The sequence below is a fragment of the Eretmochelys imbricata genome, chromosome 5 (genome assembly GCF_965152235.1).
Source record: "Eretmochelys imbricata isolate rEreImb1 chromosome 5, rEreImb1.hap1, whole genome shotgun sequence".
Classification (NCBI taxonomy): domain Eukaryota; kingdom Metazoa; phylum Chordata; order Testudines; family Cheloniidae; genus Eretmochelys; species Eretmochelys imbricata.
Window position 1 is genome coordinate 95,024,058 of NC_135576.1, and position 20,624 is coordinate 95,044,681.

Sequence of the window (20,624 nt, forward strand, 5' to 3'; positions counted from 1 at the left end):
CCAGTAGTTATCCCATGCTCAAAAATAGTCACTGCAGTAAATTATATATAGCTAAGTATTTATTTGAATGGGCTGGCTGATATTTTGTTTGAATTAAATATTTTATATCCTTTAAAAATATTATCTAATATGCCTCTATAAACAGGACCTAAACAAGATGTGAAAGCTGCCAGAGAATTCATTTTGAAGCTGTACCAGGACCAGAATCCAGACAAAGAGAAAGTAATCTATTCCCACTTCACTTGTGCCACAGACACAGAGAATATCCGCTTTGTCTTTGCTGCTGTCAAAGACACTATCCTACAGCTAAACCTGAGGGAGTTCAACCTGGTGTAAAGAGAGAACCACGGCTTGGATCCACCTATCGTCATCTACCCACCCACCATAGACTAATAAAAACATTACTAGTGCATTCTAAAAAATTCCACAAAAGACAGATTGACACAGATACAAATAGAGTTGTTCTTTGAAACAATTTACTTACAGAAACAGAGGTTGTTTCTGTACATTTGCTGATCTTGAAATATTTACTGAAGAGAAGTGGATTAATAGAACTTTAAGGGAGAACTTCCAATGTTTACAATTTTTTAAACTATACATTTAAATATTGTTTTTATATTTCCCTTAATTTAGGCTGTGAGATTTTGTGTGACAACTGTGGTTCAAAGGGTATTTAAGAAATTTTTTTTATAGAACTATATATAAATCCATTGCCATTCATCTGTTATTTTCTTAGGGTTTTTTATTGCATTTCGTAATCATGAAAATTATCGTAGGAAATTTTAACCTGAGATGCCTTAGAAATGATAAAGTGATGCTATTTTAGAATGTTAGATACTGTAATATTTATCATTTGAGTTAGAATGAGCTGTTAGCATTTTAATGAATTTGGGGGCCATATATTGAATTTACTCATTTAGATTTTTATGTTGGAAGTGTCTTTCGTAGGCTGATATGCCCAAAGTCTTAACATGTCTTTGATGTCATTTGGCAATAATACACAAGAGCCAAGTGTATAGTTATAAAGCACATAGCTGTCACTTCTATTAAAATGACAGTGTAACACCAGTACCCAGCACTTGCAATTCACTAACAGACCTTTGTGGCTAGAAAGGGCATTCAGTCGCTGAGGTTTCTAGGCCCTAGGTAGTTCCTCCAAAAGCCCTGTGCCATAGGAAGAATAAAACTGCCATCCTTGAGGATGCAGTTGCATGTACTGAACTGCTCATTTCCATTTGTGTGTGTGTGTGTGTGTGTATATATATATAAAAAACTGCATTCCTTACCACAGCCCCTGTATTTGGGCTTTACAAGCCACTGTAGGAAGCATACTTAACACCTTAGCCACACCATATTACTTCCAGAAGATTTTCAGACCACTAGAGCATTCTCACCAGCTTCTGCCACAGTAACAATATCCATTTAAGATATATGCACTAATGTCTGATAGTCAGTTTTATCAGGGATGAACAATCTTGCTAGTCACTGAAGTGTACCTTGAAATAGATCCAGCAATACCACTGTTATGTCTAGCAAATACTCCTTAATAAAACATTCATACTGATTTTTTAGGATTAATCCAACCCTCAGAAAGCCACCTTCCACCAGCCCATGAGAGGATCAGCTGCTCTTTGGGGCTGTGTATTAGCACAGTGAGACCCTCATCCTAATTTAGCCTCTTGGATGCTAACATAATATAAATAAGTAATTTCGAGTCAGTGGGGAGAAGCCTACTCTCTGCTCAACTCCAGCTAAGAGTCATAACCAACTTCTCAGTACATAGTAGAATGCTCCCTGAACAATGCCAGTGCCAATACCCACAAACCTAAGGTGGATCTGTTTTTTCTGGGGAATGCTGCCATAACATGGAAAGCTGTAAAATTTCCATTGGCCAAAGTCTCCCTCTGCAGCAGGTATGATCACCCCATTCCCAAAGGAACAAGTACTATAGGTTTCTTTATAAGTAAGAACTGACACATGGTCATGAGAGGAATACTCATACTATGAAAGGCCAAGAGACCCTAATGAGTGGATCAGAATAATTTGTTTCTTTAATGTTAGAGCAAAACCCAGTGCAGCATCTCCATGCTCCTTTAAAGACACAAAAGACTTGACTCCATAATCACGTGTTGGAAAAACAAACATTCAGCTGTACACATGCCTCCCTGCCCATGTAGGTGAAGTAATTAATCAGCAGCAAACATGCCTGGGGCTGAATCCAACAAGGACAAGGACAAAAACAACGTTGCTCTTAACAGCCGGTACTCCAGTCATTCATGCACAGCAAGTATGGGTTGGAGTTGTGAATATCTACAGTGGCCGAGACTGCAGACCCTTGGACAGTTCAGCAAATTGACAAACATGACAGTGTAGAAGAGATGACAGATCGAGTAGCTACAAATCATGTATTTTGTTTCAATGGGTTAATCAGTGAAAAAGTCAATGTCTTCCAGGTCACAGGTAGTACTGCCATCTTCAACACTCCTGAAAAAAATGCCAAGGCCTGGCATTGTTAACAGATCCTTGTCAGCTCTGGTCACCAGTGTTCACAGCCTGGCCACTTGGATATTCAGTAACATAACACATGAAATATCTTGCCATGAAGTGTGCATACCAATGCCATTTGCTTCCAACTATCACTAACACCATAAGCTAAGTGAATTTTAATGGCTACAGAAACCTTTTCTTTGTTAAAACTGCACCCCAGTTGACCACAAAGAGCATGAGCATGCACATTCATCATCATTAAAGCGTTCAACATAAACCAAATCTCACTAATTCACAACCTTAAGGAGCTGAATTAAAAATGTGGACACCCAATTGTTTGCTGGACCAAAATAAGATCTGCTCTTACTAGGGCATCACATTATTACTGTACCCAAGATTTGAAAGAATCACCACTAACATCCTTCAGCCTGTTTACAGCTTCATCTAGCGATACACGATGGGAGAAAACACATAGAATGCCAAGGCCCTGGAAGCAATCAATCCAAGGGACATCCACCCACAGACTTCTAAGAAAACCTAGTCCAGTTCAAACCTATTGGAACAACTTACCTAGGGATGTAGTAGATACAATAGATAGAAATTTTTAATTCAAGATTGGATGTCTTTCTAAAAAAGATGCTCTAGCTCAACCAGAAGTTATAAGATAGATGCAGGAATTACAGGGTGAAATTCTACAGCTAGTGTGAACCAGCAAGGAAAGGAATGCAGACTTTATATTTTACTGAGTAGTGCCCCAGCGTCACATGCCTGTAACTTGTTCACTTTAAAAGAGGGTACAAAACATTTCGATCGCTGATTTATTTGCAATTAGGATAGCTAGTGGATTAGCCAAAATTCACCCTGAGTATTTTTAGATAGACTCCTACTGGCAAAAACTTCAAATGTGGGCAGTGCCTCCAAAAGAGGAAGTTTGAGAGTTGCAACTTCTCCCTGTCTCCCAAAAATCTGAGTGGAACATGTTTGATACAGATTTTGGATTATTTGCCTAGATTTAATTAGAAAATCCTAAAAAATAATCTTCAGATCTTCACCAGTATATATATAATGCTGTCCCAGGAGCACTAGTATTTTATTTATTTAGCACTTTCATGGCTTCTTGTGTCACCCACATGGTGAGCCTATCACAACCAAACCAGCAGGTCCTGAGAAGGCAGAGTCTTAAGTGTGAAGTTCACAGGCCAGCTACCACCATTAGCTATCCCTAATATCCTTGTGCTCTTTACTGGTTTGTGCCACAAAGCCAGGCCTCTGTCTCAAACTCTGCCTGTGTACCTCTCAGCCCAGCAGTATAAATCAGGCTGCTGGGTGACCTCCATGGGTACTTGTACTGACCCCAACAAATCTCAGGCTCTGCATTTTAAAAAAAACCCCAATATTTTAAACACCCACCAGATTGTGCATTAATAGCAACAGATTTTTAAATATGTAACATGCTTAAGTGGAAAGAGGTGTTAGTGAGTTATTAGCTAATTAATTCAAATACTGAAATGCCAACATAACATTAAAAACCAAACTATGTGACTGTCATGTAACCAATACATGGAAAATGTGGCTTTGAGAGAGGATAAAGGTACATATAAATATATTCATTCTATATGTAAGCATAACCATCTTTTGCAAAAAATGTATCTGTTTTTTAGGACAAATAATTGTCCTATACATGAAAAATGTAATACCAAAAAATGAAACAAAGTGTCAGATAGTAGACTGTCAGAACTAGACTTTGCATTGTGCCTTTGAATCAGTCACAAATATACAACTCTCTTCTTATCAACAAACCTTATTTGCATTTTCACCTACAATTATCACATTGAAAACTGAAGTTTAATTCTGTATATTTTTTCCAAAAAAGGAAAACCTTAAAAAAAAGAAAAGATTTATCCTTCAATATTGGTGAACTAGGTTACAGAAAACTGCAACATACCTGAGATTATCCTCTGATTTGCCTCTTTCTGTTTTGTCTCCAGAGTCTGCGTACCATAATGGGACAATCAGCTCCTCATCCCAGCCCAGTTCCTAAGTGTCCTCTCCATTAAGTGTTGCAGGGGAGAGAATGTTGTGCTCCAGCCTGTAGTTTAACAATGGCCAAGTGTCAATCTTGTTGAACAGCATGAAGTGTGCACTACAGCTCTGAATGTGTCATCCAGTATTACTAGAACAATCTGGTTTTTAGAAATAATCTGATTTATGGAAGTTTGGGAAACTCAAAGGTATAAGAACTTTTTAGCTCACAGGGCCCTGTTGGGCACAACTTCCAACAACTTGAAGTCATAGGACCTCATGTTCAAACACCAAGTCATGAAGTCATAAAGACCTCATGTTCTCACTAATTTCTGCAACCATGTGTGATCTTACAATGTCTCAAAGTGTAACAGCAATTTATTTGCTGCTGTGTTCAATTCTGGAAACACTGCAATCGGAGACAGCAGTAAGGTTTTGTACAACTGTTTCTGACAACACTTTACAACATTCTACTGTGTGACAAGAATACAGGGATCATTGTAACTCAGTGAAGTTGGTGAGAAAAACCACAACATTACTTTTATATATTGCTGTAAGCCTTTTCTTAACACCTTCATATGTGCCTTTTATGTAGTTCTATATAAAAATAACACAACTGAAATAAATAGGTCAAAGTAACACACTGATGGCACGTCTGAAATAAATTTACATAGGAAAAAGGGGTTACTTACCAGTAAATGAAGTTTACTTACCTGTAAACAGAGGTCTTCAAGATGGTTCTGCATATTTCATGTATGGGTTATTGCACCACCTTGTGGTGCCTTGTGGCACCCCTCCCCTTAGCATCACCAGTGTTCTGAGGGAGAAGCTATACAGAGATGGAATGCCCCCAACTCCTCAGTTCTTTCCACCACAAACCCAGAGACAAGGACTGTGACAGAGAGGGTTAGGCGGGTCAGAAGTGTGAACACAGAGCTATCTCCAAGAACTCTGGTTACAGGCAGGTAACCTTCATTTCTTCAAGTGGCTCTGCATATTCCTACTTACGGGACAGACAGATAAGCAGTGCTAAAAACTAACCTGGAGGCAGGAACAAAGTCCTTGTTGAATAGACTGAAGCACTGCCTTGCTAAACCCAGTGACCCCTCCGGAGGCCAAGTCCAGAGCATAATGCTCAGTGAAGGTGTGCACCAAAGCCCAGGTTGTAGCCCTCCAAATTCCAGCAACTAGCACCTGTTGAAGACAAATGAAGGATGTAGTTGCAGCTCACGTGGTTGACTAGCAAAAGTTCTTGTATCTACTGCAAATGTGTAACATGCAGCAATACACAGTTTAATACACAAATAGTCTAGGAAGAGACTGTACAACCCATGAGGTTATTAGCATAAGATACGAACAATCTAGACAATTTACAAAAATTCTTAGTTCTATCCAAATAGGGAAGAGCCCTCTGGCAACCAAAGTATAGAACAAGTTCCCCACTTATTAGAGTAAAAACAACGAGGAGTCCTTGTGGCATCTTAGAGACTAACAAATTTATTTGGGTATAAGCTTTCGTGGGCTAAAACCCACTTCATCAGATGCGTGCACGGCTATCATACTGAAACTTATTAGAGTGTAGTTTAGGGGCAAAAAGAGCAAATTAATTGTCTGGTTAATGTGAAAAATCAGACAATACCATAGCAATTTATTTGCTTAGGTAAAAAACTGGGATCAGGTCTGAGACCTACCTTGTCCTTATGAAAAGAAGTGAAAGGTGGATCAGATATAAGTTCGTTCACTCTCCTGGCCAATGTGATGGCGATAATGAAGACTGTTTTGATAGATAAATGATAGAGTGAACAGGCAGCCAAGTGTTCAAAGGGTGAATTCACCAGCATGACCAAAACCAGATTAAGGTCCCAAGAGCAAATAGGATTTCTAATGGAAGATACACATTTGATAAACATTTCACAAACTTCTTAGCTGAACCATGAATAGTGAGCTATCATCCACAAGTGTATCATACGTGGAGATGGCTGCCAAATGAACTCGATGATTTTTAAATGCATGAAATATTCCAGAACATAAGGAATGTGAGCCGATACAGATGAATCAGAATTTCTCTTCATCCATGCCTGAAATCTGGACCATTCTAAAAGGTAGCAGTTTCTAGTTGACTGCTTTCTAGAGTTAGTTAGCATGTCCTGCATAAATGAAGAACATGACCTCTCAACAGCAAACGAAGTCACAGTCTGATCACTCACACAGCCAAGTGAAGAGACTGTGGGCCCGGATGAAAGATCCTGCCCTCCCCTTGACACAGAAGTTGCACAAAGACTCCGCAGGAGAGTTGCAGGAGATTGGTAAACCACTGTTGATATGGCCAAACTGGAGTGATAAGAATCACTCCTGTCCTATCTTCCTCACTACTTTCTGAATCAAGGTGTACATCAGGCCCTTCCGCCAGTGCAGAAGACAGGCATCCGACAGGGATTGACTGTCCCTGACCACTCTGGAACAGAAAAGGCAACACTTTTTGTTGATCTTCTTTGAACAAGCCCACATCTCATCGACCGCAGCTGGAGAACATATATGGTCTGAACCAATTGATCCTTTAGGGAACCATCCGTGCATCTGGGAGCTGTCTCTACTCAGATGATCAGCAACTATGTTGTTTTCCCCTGCTAGATGCACGGCCATAGGATAAGTTATGACAAATATACCAGTTCCATAGACTTACTGCCTCTGCACACAGGACCGTAGAGTATGCCCCATCCCCCGCACACTGATGTAATACATTGCCGATGTATTGGCCATCACCGCCTGCACAATCCTCCCCCGCAGAACCACCTAGGAACCAGATGAAGAGCTCTTAATTAAAATACACTGATGTGCAGGGTTCTTTCCTGAGAAGACCAGTGTTCACAAACTGTTAAATTATTCAGATGCCCCCACACCCTCCAATTATTATTTGCGTCTGAAGTCACTGTCAGGGCTGGACCTAGGGGATTGAATTGTATATCCTGAGCACAGTCGTTCTGACTAACCACCAGTCTAGAGAAACTATGATGTTCAACAAGTGAAGATGGTTATGACTTGATCTGTAGACCTGCGACATCCAATGCTGCACATTCTCAGATAAGAAATGGAGTCACACAGGTAGTGGGTGCCATAGGACCCAAGAGATTTTTATTCTTTGGGTGGCACATCATTGAGTCTTTAACAGTCTTTCATTTTGATAAGTCTCTCTTTGGGCCGAAAGCGCTCCCCCTCCACTGAATCCAGTATGGAGTCTCTAAAGGGAATCCTTTGTGAAGGGCAAAGGATTAACTTTGGGAGGTTGAGAGAGAGCTCAAGGTCAAAGAGACTGGTTGTGAAGATATGGTTTAGCCGGTTCTCACACACACAGCCTTCAGTAGCCAGGTATCTAAACAGGGGTAAACAAAAATACCCTCATTCCTCAGGTGAGCTGCTACTACAGAGTGACATTTTGTACAAACTCCGGATGCTGTTGAGAGGCCAAATGGGAGCACCATGTACCGAAAGTGGTGACCAGCCACCACGAATCAAAGGTACTTGCTATGATTTCAGTTAACTCAAGTATGAAAATACGCATCCTATAGATCAAGAGTCATGAACAACTCCATGAACAAAAGCAAAGGGATTATGGTGGCCAGAGTCAATATATGGAGCCGAAACATCTGAATTAACTTGTTCAAGCCTTTAAGTCTAGTATTGGCCAAAACCCACCATCCTGCTTCTGCACCAGAAAATAGTGGGAATAAAAACCCCAGACCCTTAGGTATTCAGGAACCTCCTTGACTGCTTCCATCAGAAGCAATTTTTCCATTTCTGTGGTCAGATTTGCTTCATAAGAGGGGTCATTGAAAGGGGAAGGAAAGAGGGTATTGGTAGGAGGCAATCTTTTGAATTGTATGGCACAGACTCTTTCCACAATCTGTAGAACCCATTGGTCTGATATAGTGCGCTAATCTGTTTCCAAAAAAAAAAAAAGTCTTGTCTGGCTGATTCTTGACTTTTGATCATTTCGTCAAAACTGGAGTTTGAGGATTCATGATGTGGACACTGGTGAGGAAGTGGGTTGTTTAGGTTTAGACCTTAGCATGAAAGGCTATTTTCTAGATTGATGCTAGGAGGTTGCAACTTGCTGATATTGATGACATCTTGATTCACTGAAGAATACGATGGCAAAGACTGTGGGTCGGACTGCCTTGTATACCAGGAAGCAGGAGCAGAGGGTGATGGCATCCTAGCAGATGGAGCTAGAGCCAGAGAATGAGCCTTTAATCTCATGTCCTTCAGTTTTTCCATCTTTGTGCTAACACGACCTTCCCTTCTCAAAAGGGAGAACCACTAGCTTAAGTGTCCTATAGTGTCTGTAGCTAGAGATGAGGAATGGAGCCATGCATGCCTCTTAATCGTCATGGCAGGCACAAATGCTCTTGTGGCAGTGTCTGAAGCATGACAGGATGCCTTAAGGGAATGTTTAGCTACACTTTGATCTTCTACTAAGAGGCATCAGCCAAACGTCTTCTGTCATCAGGCAACTCTTGTAAAAATAAAAAGTCCTTTCCCATAAGTGGATTGGTAATGGACCATAGGTTCTCTGCCCAGATCTCAGCCTGCTGCTGGCAGCAGTCACCACCAATGAGTTAGGCACAGGGTGGGTATAAAAATAAGAAAAACCTTCAGAAGGTATCTGGTAATAATTTGTCTGCCTTATTTGGAGACCAGTTGACAAGATGGAGAAGTGGACCACACAGATTGAGCCGGCTGTAACAACCCATCGAACATGGGTAGAAAGAGGCTACTCTTAGCTGTGGCACCAAAGATTTTGGCTATTGAATAAGGTGGGAAGTCTTTTCCACAGACACCACAGGTAGGTTCAAGGTAGATACCATGTGATATACCATAGAATAGAACTGTGCAGCATCCTCAGAAGGAGAGGAGGCTGAAGACACCCCCACATATTCATCTGGTTCATAATCTGTATCCATCTACTCTTGTTTCAAAAGGAAAGTTACCTCCTCATCCTCCCCTTGTACAATACTTCAGGCATCACTGTCTGTAATGTCAGGAAATCTGGAGGAGTTGAATCCAGGGACCTCTGGGCTGCCTGAACTTTAGTAGATGAGACATGACGTCTCCATCCATGTGGAAGGTAGTTGAAAAATTCCTGAGGTGGGGTTTGGGAACATGCTGACTGCAGGCGCATCAAGGGGTGGTCTGAATTGTGCCACCGGTCTCCGCACTCTTCCTCTATCTCCCTCCTGGTAAAAGTCCAGATTGGAGGTAGAGTGCACTGGGGACAATAGTGGATCCAGCACAAGATATGGGGAACCGGCTCTTCATGGAAACTCTGTAAAGCTCCTGGGAGGAGGTGGCATTGGAGGATCAATGAAAGGTCCTTCAATGCCTTCTGGCCTCTTCTTCCTGCCAGGAGACAAAGATGATCTTGGAGCTGGGGAAATAAGCCTCTTCTTAGAACTCTTGCATTTCATGACACGTGCAACAGTGTCAAGAGGAGAACTTGGGCTGCCACACTGATGAAACTCTCTGAGGACATAATCAGAACTGACACACGAACCAAAAGCAGATCTAAAGATTATATCAGATCCAGACCATATCAGAACCGGTGTTATGCACAAGTCCATCTCCCTTGCTATTAAAGCTGAGGATGGAACAGGTTTGCGCTTTGGAGCCATTTCTTGTCAGATTCAGGTAGATCCAACAACTCTGATGCCTGGGAACCAGCACTGCCAACAGGGGCTGCCTTGTCCATATGCCCTGACAAACTGATCTTCCTGGAACTGGAAGTGAAGATCAAAGCCAATGCTGGTCCTGCAACTGCTGGAATTCCATCAGGATTGGAAAGCTGTAAGGTATGAGGTAGGGCATTGGTGAGAGTGTTTGAACTGTCTCTTGACCTCTCTAATGCAATCAGGACAGCACATGGCCTCTGATTTGGCTATATGTAGCTTTGAAGGCTTAACTGAAAGAGGGAGGGATGGGATCCTGGCAGCTGGTGTGGTTTCTTAGAACACTTCAGTCTTTTGCTGTTGGGAGCCACAGGGGCCAAATCTGGCTTTACAGACTCTGGATCAGAGGACTGCTCAGATCAAGAGGGTCTGGCTTTGATGGTTTCCTTCAGGAGGACGAATTGCAGGCAAGTCTCCCTATCCTTGAGGGCTCTGGGAGTAAAGGTCTGGCAGATCAAACATCCAGAAGGTCCTTCTCCCAGGCACTGGAGGCACTGCATGTAGTCATCAGATGCCAAGAAGACAGCTGAGCATGAGGTGCACCTCTTAATCCCCACTTCTTTTGCTTCCTCAATTCTGTCATAACATGGAGCCAAAAGAGAATCACTTACTAACTGCTAACGATAACTATCTAAGAAAGACAAACTCTGGCTCTGAAGAGACTGGAGAGGTTCACATCTGGCCAGCCACATGGCTGAAAGGAACTGAAGTGGTGAAGGTGCTCTGCTCCTATGTAGCCTCACCCTCAGAACATAGACTCATGAAGGGACCATCATGATCATCTAGTCTGACCTCCTGCACATTGCAGGCCACAGAACCTCACCCACTCACTCCTGAAATAGGCCCCAACCTCTGACTGAGATACTGAAGACCTCAAATTATGGTTTAAAGACTTCAAGCTAGAGAGAATTCACCATTTAAACTAGTTTAAACCTAAAAGTGACCCACGCTGCAGAGGAAGGCGAAACCTCCCCAGGGTCTCTGCCCAATCTAACCTGAGGGAAAATTCCTTCCTGATCCCAATACGGTGATTAGTTAGACTCTGAACATGTGGGCAAGACCTGCCAGGCAGACACCTGGGAAAGAATTCTCTGTAGTGACTCAGAATTCTCCCCATCTAGTAATGCTGAAGGGAGGAGCAGAATGTGAGAGTGCTTTGAGACTGATAGATGGTTCTATGGCAAGGCACCATACGGTGATGCAATATCCCATAAGTGGGAACATACAGAGCCACTCGAAGAGTTGATTCTTTGGGAGTATTGTCTCTGAATATTCCCGACTGTTGGGATGGAAATATTTCAAAGGCAGGCCATGGGTGCTGCCCTGGCTCTAGATGAATAAGCCCCAAGCTCTTCAGGTGTTGGGACTCCAGTTAAGATGTCATAATTGTGTGTGTTTTAGGTACAATGTCATATTGTGCCTCTGTATTAGCATTTAGCCTCTGAAAGGTGAGCAGAGCCTGTTTGGTTGCTTAACTCCACAGCATTTGTGCATTGCTTTCTTTCCTGTTGTGGCCATTTTCTCTGTGCCACTAACTTCTGCAGCAGATATGTCCATAGCAATTACTTTGTTCCTGTGATTTGATAAGTAAACCATCTCCCCTTGTTCATTTCTATGTAATCATGGAGAGCTCTCCTTACATCTTGGAGCTAAGATTCTGTTTGCCAAGATGGCTGGAGAATGGCTTCACTAGGAATCGGCGTGACTAGATGTGAAACCTAGCCCATGGAGCAATTCCTATGCATGATACAATCATCCTTAATAGTTACAGGTAGTGTTGAATTGGAGAGGTTTTGCTGTGATTTACTTCCTGTACTTTGTGGGTGAGGGTGGGAGCGAGTTGAGAAGGTCCTGTCTTGGGCTGACTCATTTGCTAAATATAAGTTTGTTAATCTGATTGTCTGGTTGCAGAAGACTTTTCTGGAGTTTTGTCACATAGCCCTGCAACTATAATAGATTTAGGATCAGGTATATAGTTCCTTTGGATTCGTGATGTTGTCCCAAAATGCTCTTGCCATAAATCACACCAGATCAATGCAAGAGCTTTGAATTATGCCACCAAGTAAATTTACTTAAACAAAGGACAGAAAATCACTCTTAGTGGAAAAAGTCAGTCGCCTGTAGGATGTCACACCATGACATGTTGCTCTGGCAAAGTATGAAGTTAATGATGCCTGCATTGCCTGCTGTACCTCTTTTGTCAATATATGTAATCTTGTGGAAAGACGTCCTTCTCCAAGAGGAAAACCAGATCTTTTACCAATAAAGCTACTACTGTTGTTAGCTTTCAGTTTACACAACCAAGAGACTTTTGGATAATTGAACATAGAAAATTTCATTTTTATTTATTTAAAACCGTGATGCTCTTGTAGAAAAAGTGTAAGAGAAACCTGGTTTCTAAATTTGTTTTGGTGGGAAAATATTTTCCCCTTAGTTCTCTAACCTTCTTCCATTTTGTCTTTATGAATATCAGGGTAACCACTGGTTTTCAAGTTATAGTATCAAAAGTATTCAGGTGGAGAAAACCTCTGAGTATTTGACTGTGGTTGGCCATGGTCAGAATGAGAAAGCTCATCCTCATCACAAGAAGAACTACTGGCAGAGAAGTAATAACATTTATTTTTTTGGGATGAAAGGGGTGCGCTGTAAGTTGGCTTAGCCTATTTACTTTTTTGTGAGTTTCTCAACAGCAATTACCAGCTGGTCTGACGAAAGGGGTCTTGAACGCTAAACACATTATAGTTTTTCCCCTTTATTTTCAAAAAGGAAGTAGCAGACTGTTCTCACTCTGAGCTGGAGACATCTCTCACACGGACAGGCAGTGGGGCAATTGTCCCCAGTTGTGTGAAATGTCCACGAAATAGTCCTGAGAGTCTAAAACAGAGTTGGTCTAAAACCAGAAAAAGTTGTCACAAAAATGTTGGCCTGTTTTTCCATCAAAACAATTCAGAATCTGAAATATTTTGAGCAATTGTGGTCCATAAAACACTAACAACCTGCTTTCTCAAGTCATTTGGAATTTTGCAGACAAAAAAAATGGTTTCTCACTTATGACCCTGTAATCCAGTGGTGGAACAGCCGCCTTGGAAAAGAAGCCTTTTATGCCTGCGTCTGAGCATAAACAGCACCATGCATTCCCTTCATTCAGGTTGTACCCTGCAAACATGTTCCTAATGTTGGAAAGCAATGAAGAAAAAGTTTAAAACTCTGATTTTTGTCATATTAATGTTTAAAAAACAAAATCCTGAAGAAGGGATCACTTGTTTCTGTCATGTAGGCCCTTCTGCCAGGAGGTGAGGCTCAGAGTCTGCCTAAACAAGGACTGCAGGACTGTTTTATGAAAGCTTGCATCTGCCCTGGAAAATAGAATCATAGAATCATAGAATATCAGGGTTGGAAGGGACCTCAGGAGGTCATCTAGTCCAACCCCCTGCTCAAAAGGAGGACCAATCCCCAATTAAATCATCCCAGCCAGGGCTTTGTCAAGCCTGACCTTAAAAACTTCTAAGGAAGGAGATTCCACCACCTCCCTAGGCAACGCATTCCAGTGTTTCACCACCCTCCTAGTGAAAAAGTTTTTCCTAATATCCAACCTAAACCTCCCCCACTGCAACTTGAGACTACTCCTTGTCCTGTCCTCTTCCACCACTGAGAATAGTCTAGAACCATCCTCTCTGGAACCACCTCTCAGGTAGTTGAAAGCAGCTATCAAATCCCCCCTCATTCTTCTCTTCTGCAGACTAAACAATCCCAGTTCCCTCAGCCTTCCTCATAAGTCAAGGTTATGGCGCAACGGTTCGTGAATGTATGTATCAACGACCATGTAGCAGCACTGCAAATGTCCAATATGGGAACACCACGAGGAATGCTATGGACTTTGATTGTGCCCTTGTAGAGTGAGCTCACACCCACCGACAGGGCTTAGCCAAAGCTGTTTCATATGTAGTCTTGATGCAGTATGTTATCCATTTAGAGACAGTCTCTGAGAAGAGTGCTTGACCCTTTATACCAAGGGTGGGCAAACTATGGCCCGGGGGCTGCATCCGGCCCTCCAGACATTTTAATCAGCCCTTGAGCTCCTGCTGGGGAGCGGGGTGCAGGGCTTTTCCTGCTCCGACACTCCAGCCGAGGAGCGGGGTCAGGGGCTTGCCCCACGCCGCACGGCTCCTGGAAGCAGTGGCATGTCCCCCCTCTGGCTCCTATGCGTAGGGACAGCCAAGGGGCTTTGCAAGCTGCACCCACCCCAAGCGCCACCCCTGCGCTAGGGATCCCTGACCAATGGGAGCTGCAGGGGCAGTGCCTACAGATGGGGCAGCGTGCAGAGCTGCCTGGCCACGCTTCTGCATAGGAGCCGGAGGGAGGACAGGCTGCTGCTTCTGGGAGCTGCTTGAGGTAAGCGCTGCCCGTAGCCTGCACCCTTGACCCCCACATGCATCCCAACCACCTGCCCCAGCCCTGATCCCCCTCCCACCCTCAAACCTTTTGGTCCCAGTCCAGAGCACCCTCCTGCACCCCCAACCCCTCATCCCCAGCCCCACCCCAGAGCCTGCACCCTGAGCTAGAGCCCTCACCCCACCCCAGCCCCCAATTTCATGAGCATTCATGGCCTGCCATACAATTTCCATACCCAGATGTGGCCCTCAGGCCAAAAAGTTTGCCAACCCCTGCTTTATATGATCTGCATATAACAAGTGAATGAGGCAAAACATGAAAAGGTTCAGTCCTGTCCAGATAAAAGGTCAGACATTGCCTGACATCTAACATGTGGAGATGCTGCTCCTCAGGAGATGAATGAGGCTTAGGAAAGAACAAAGGTAAAACATAACACCTGGTTTAAATGAAAATGAGAAACCACTCTATGACCACATCCATTTTTTTTTGTCTAGTCACTTTTTCTTTAGAGAATTGCATATAAGGAGGCTCTGCCATCAGAGCGTGCAACTATCACACTCTCCTTGAGGATGTTATCACTACCAGAAATGCAGTTTTCTGACACAAAAGTGGAAAGGGACAAGAGGTCAGTGGCTCGAACAGATGTCCCATTAAGGCCTGACAGAGGAACTGGCTCTCAGAGCGGAGGATATAGATGAAGGAGTCCTGTTAAGAATCTTGCTCCCATGGCACTGGAGAAGACAGATCCCCCAGAATGGGGGGGATTAAATGCAGATATTTCTGCCAGATACACTTTAAAGGAACTAAATGCAAGCCCTAACAACTGAAGGTGCAGCAAGTACTCTAAAATGTCCTGGATAGAGGCCAGCGGTGGTTGGATTCAGTGGACTAATAACCACACTGAAAATAGTTTCCAATTCACTCAATAGGCCAGCCTGAGCGGGTTCCCCCCACTGTTAAGGAAGACTCATGGGATAGCCACCAAACACTACTCTTCCCTCCTTGTTCAACCATGCAGTAGCCACACCATAAGATGCAGGGAGCTGAGCGCAGAATTCAAGGTGTGGCCTTGGTTCTGAATGAGTAAGTTGGGACGGGAGGCTGAATTGACAGCATAAGAAAGTCGGAGAACCAGCACTGTTTTGGCCACACTGGGAAAATGAGAATGAGCTTGGCCCAATCTGCCTTGAGCTTGAGAATGACCTGAGGGATGACTGGCATCAGGGGAAAGGCGTACAGTGGAGGTGACTTGCAGCTGAGGTGAAAAGCATGACAGGGAGCCTGAACTAAGCCTTTGAGGGCAGAACAGACATTTCCTGTTGTCCCTTGTAGCAAACAGGTCAATTGTCAGGATGCTCCAAGTTGTGAAGATGACCTGGAGGACATTTGCCTTCAGGGACCACTTGTGATTCAGGAAAAAATATCTGCTGAAATGGTCCACGAGATGATTCCAAACTCTGGGCAAGTGATTGGCTATCAGAGTAATGTTCTCCTTGATGCAGAACTGCCACTGGCTGATCTCCTTTAGACAGAGGAATCTGGTGTCTGCTCCCCCTTGTTTGGTCACATAGTACACCATGGTGGTATTGTTGGTAAGTATGTGAGCCACTGAGTCTCTGATACAGTCACAAAATGTGCAACAGATGTTCTAAATGGCCCAAAGCTCCTGCGCATTGATATGGAGCGAGGCCTCCAGCTCTGACCACAGTCCCTGTGCTTTTCCTTGGCGCAGTTGCCAGAGAATGGCTCCTCCATTTCTTTGGAGAGGCGCCAGCTCTGGAATGTGAAGCGGCAGCACTTTTGGAAGCCAAAGGCAGTCTTCGACCTGACGAGAGCCCTGGTACCAAAGCAGGCGCTGCTTCAGTGACGGTCTGGAGCCACTTGGGTCTGTTTTGTGAACAATCTGCAGATTGCACAACAGTCTTTCACGTGGGCCTGGCTGAGACAGAGCACACACTGTCCATGGGAACCACTGTTGAAGATCACTCCCCCACATGAAGGATAATGTTTAAGCCATGAGGGCATCACCAAGGAAAACTAAACTAACACTAATCTAACTAAAGGTACTACTAACCATATACAACAACACAAAATTACACTAGAGAGGTTGTTAGGTTAAGACCACACAGAGCCCCAACTCCAGACACAGGGGAGGGGTACGAAGGAACTATGGGAGGGTTGGGGTGGTGCCGCCTCAAATAGCCAGAAGAGGGGCTACAGCCATGAGGCATGGGCACCGCTCCTTTATGGGTATGGATAGGCAAATTTCTCCAGCTCCGGTGCCCTGGGTGCACAGACACGTAAGTGGAATGCACAGCTACATCTACTCAAAGAAGAAAACCCAGCACTGAGAAGAAGAGAAAGAAGCCTGAAAGCAGCATTTTAAAGAATGGTCCCTGTATTTTCTTCAAAAAAATAGCTTCAAAGATGAATGCTGAGAACACATGAGGTAAAGTAAAAAGAAGGTCTCCCTATTTCCCAAAAAGCATCACAGATGTTTAAAAATGAAAATGGTGAATTGCTGCATTCTGTTTATCCCCCGGAGACAGATTTTTCAGTGGTTTGCTAGATAGGTGAGACATCTGGGATATCTTCTTATAGAACTGAACTGTCCTGGATAATAGGAAAAGTCAAACCTTTAGTAAGAATTAACCAATACAGATTGAGAAATTAGAAAAATGTAATTTATCACTGGAAAATATGTTTAATTATGGACTTACTGGTTGCTTGCTGAAAATACAATACAGCAGACTCCTCGCACCTCTTTGTGCGATGGTGGTATCATTAAATATAAATCAATAATTAATGAAAAAATAATCATCATTTTCTGGAGCTCAAATGCAAAGCAACAAGAAAGAGGAGAAACATTCCATGCTGTTTAAAAGGAATATACTACTGTTTCCTCTAAACTAACACCATACAAAGAAACAAACATACAGGTTTTAAAGTTAAAATTTTTAATAAATGTATTTATCTATAGCAGGCATAAATATTTCCATTGTGTGATTATATTGTCAGATTGCAAACTATACAAGATTTAGCAATCATATAAAGATATGTGAACACTGTATTTATAAAAATCATCATTTAACATTAGCAGACTAATTTCTTACGAAAACTGCATGTTTACAGTTCAAGCTCAAGAACTTGGATGGACCAGAGTGTAACACTTAATTTACTATTTTCATAGACACATGAGCTAAGAGAGTCCATGTAAGAGAAACAAAGACCAGATAGAACTGCAAAGTACTGCTCAGATGTAGAAATAGAAATTTTTGAACTGCTAACCAGCACTAACTAATATACGTATGTTTTATGAAAGGTTACAAAGAAGCATAAACTACTACTGTTATTTTTATAAAAATATTAGAAAACAAGGAAAGGAATTTTAAAAAATTCTTTTTCCAGGACTTATGGCAACTTTTAAATCTTACATCTGATTCCTGATTCATTTAGAGGGAGAGAGACTATGTATCATGCATGCATATTGTATACACTCTGCAGTTTTAATAAAAAAATCCAGTTACAAATCTCAACTTTTTATCAAGGAAAACTTAAAACTCAGGGCTGCATGCCACTCTCAGGTGCAAACAACTCTCTTTGAAGATAACTGGAGTGGTGCTTGTATATCCAGACAGATAATTTGGCTTTAGTTGCATATAGCCTAAAGGTTCTGGGTAATAACACTTACAAAGTGGTCCTATTCTCCTCAATCATGGTAACAAAATCCACAAGACTAGTGAAAATGGAAATAGTTAAACTATATAACTTATGAGGAAAACATTCTGAGCTATATTAACATTTATATATATATTTTTTAACCTTAAGACCTGGAAAAGACTTTATAGAGCCCTTAATTGTATGCAATACCATAGTTGTGTAGAACGGATGTTAGATCTTTTGACTTATGAATATATTTCAATAATGTCTCTTGCATATTTTATGACTACAGTACCCCACTTTTTATAGAGCTTAGTTATTTGGACACAATATTACTATTTTTAAAAAAAACCTATCAAATTTGCTGCTCTTAATTCCACGTTTTGGTTTGTCAATGATTATTACTAATACTACTATTTTTAATCAAGTTAAAAAACGTAAAACGGTTTTTCTGAGACATCAAACTAGCTATTTTCTCAAAAGAAGAAACTTATGTTCATACAGGGAAGATAATGTGCTTCAACAAATGTTTATAGTATACTTAACTACTATTTTAACACTACAGTAGACAAAATCAAAAGGCAGACATTAAAATATGTTTTAAATTTAATATAATTTGTTAATAAAATTAATATATTCTTTTCCACTGAATACAGAATGGCTGAAGTGTAGCAATGCAGTCAAGACTGGTAGCAAGGTGCAGTGATAGGAGTCCAGAAGAAAGATGATATGGGGGAATATGCAGCCTGTTGGTCAAGAGAGGAGCCTGAGAAAATCAGGGCAAGGTAGGATCCTGGAAACTGGGAAAGCAGGAGGAAGTCTACAAGTGTCTTTTTCAAAAGTTCTGGAATATTATGGAATTGAGACTCTTTCCAGGTTCTTTTAAGCTCTCTGAGTAAGGATCTTTGATGGTTTATAATATTAAAATAGTTGATAATTTAGAGAAATATAGCATAAAATAGGTGTGGCCAACCTGAGCCTGAGAAGGAGCCAGAATTTACCAATGTACATTGCCGAAGAGCACAGTAATACGTCAGCAGCCCCCCATCAGTTCCCCTGCAGCTCCCAGCGCCTCCTGCTCACCAGCAGCCCTGATGATCAGTGCCTCCCCCTCCCTCCCCGCACCTCCCGATCAGGTGTTTTGTGGCGTACAGGAGGCTCTGGGGGGGGAGTGGGGGCAGGAAGGGGTGCAGCGGGGGCAGGGCCTGTGGCAGAGCCAGGGGTTGAGCAGTGAGCACCCCCCTGCACATTGGAAAGTTGGCACCTGTAGTCGGTGCCTATACAAGGAGCCGCATATTAACTTCTGAAGAGCCACAGGTTGGCCACCACTGGCATAAAGAATAGAAAAAACTACAATCTATTTAAACAGGAGCTTGAGCACAGCTATACATAGTCTTTGAAGATCTAGTTTAAGAATTGGGCACCGGAAATAGAGAAAATTTTGAAGTACTCTAGGAACTTATTAGGTGATCAGGATGAAGACAGGATTTGCACAAAATTATTTTATTGGCAGAGTACATCAGGAAAATAAAAGTTGGTGATAATCAAACCCATCAAACAAAAGAAAGCTTCAAACAGAGAGGAATGATTTCAAAATAAGAGAACAAAAAGGCTATACAAATGAGTATGTACAAAGAAGGCATGAGTTGTGAGAGAAGCCAAAAGCAGAAATTCGAGGAGCGGATTTGTAGCAAATATAGGAAGAAAGAGTAAGATGGTATTCAAGAGAGGATCATGATAAGGCTCTTGATCCAGTTGTATTGTATAAGTTTAGAAGTAGTAGTGGTAAAAAGCAGGGATTGAGAAAGTTTGTATTATCTGGTATTCACCTAAGACATTACCAACAATCAAACAAGGCAATATATTCACTATTATTTTGGTGTGAATGTAACTTGAATAAATACTCTTGGTGCATGTTTCATGTTTTCTCTACTATGAAGGGTACACATGAGAGGAGTAACAAACAATCATTGTCATAGTTTGGAACTTGTTTATATTCTTTTGATTCAATTTACATTCAATATAGCAAAGAATAAAATGTTCTGGGGGAAATTACAATAATATTACAATATATTTTGTAACCGGCTGAAAGGTTAAACAACACAGCAGGAAAGACTTGGTATAAATGAAATGAATTGTAGTTTGGCAAGCCATTTACTTTAGCTTTTACAACAAAGCAACATTTTGGATAGCTCAAACAGCACCAGCAATTTCAGGAGGATTAAATTCCCTAACTATGCACATTCCAAACAGTGGTTTGGAAATAACATCTTGGCAGCAGATACTACATGCATCAGACCTTCCATAGTCTTCAAAATCTGGAGTAGACAATATGTTCAT

General features: G+C 42.0%; 2 protein-coding genes across 3 annotated transcripts in view; one reads left to right on the forward strand and one right to left on the reverse strand.

Moving 5' to 3' along the window:
- LOC144265190 (guanine nucleotide-binding protein subunit alpha-14) overlaps positions 1-1,216 on the forward strand; it is a 57,127-nt gene extending 55,911 nt beyond the window's left edge. For both annotated transcript variants that reach the window (XM_077817555.1, XM_077817557.1), the window contains one exon: positions 146-1,216. In XM_077817555.1, coding sequence (XP_077673681.1) covers positions 146-336 — 191 coding nt within the window. In that variant the 3' untranslated portion in view covers positions 337-1,216. The remainder of the gene's footprint in view (positions 1-145) is intronic.
- VPS13A (vacuolar protein sorting 13 homolog A) overlaps positions 1-20,624 on the reverse strand; it is a 285,176-nt gene that overhangs the window by 12,580 nt on the left and 251,972 nt on the right. Inside the window, exon 72 of the transcript XR_013346200.1 lies at positions 4,433-4,576. The gene's annotated coding sequence lies outside the window, so the exon portion shown is untranslated. The remainder of the gene's footprint in view (positions 1-4,432; positions 4,577-20,624) is intronic.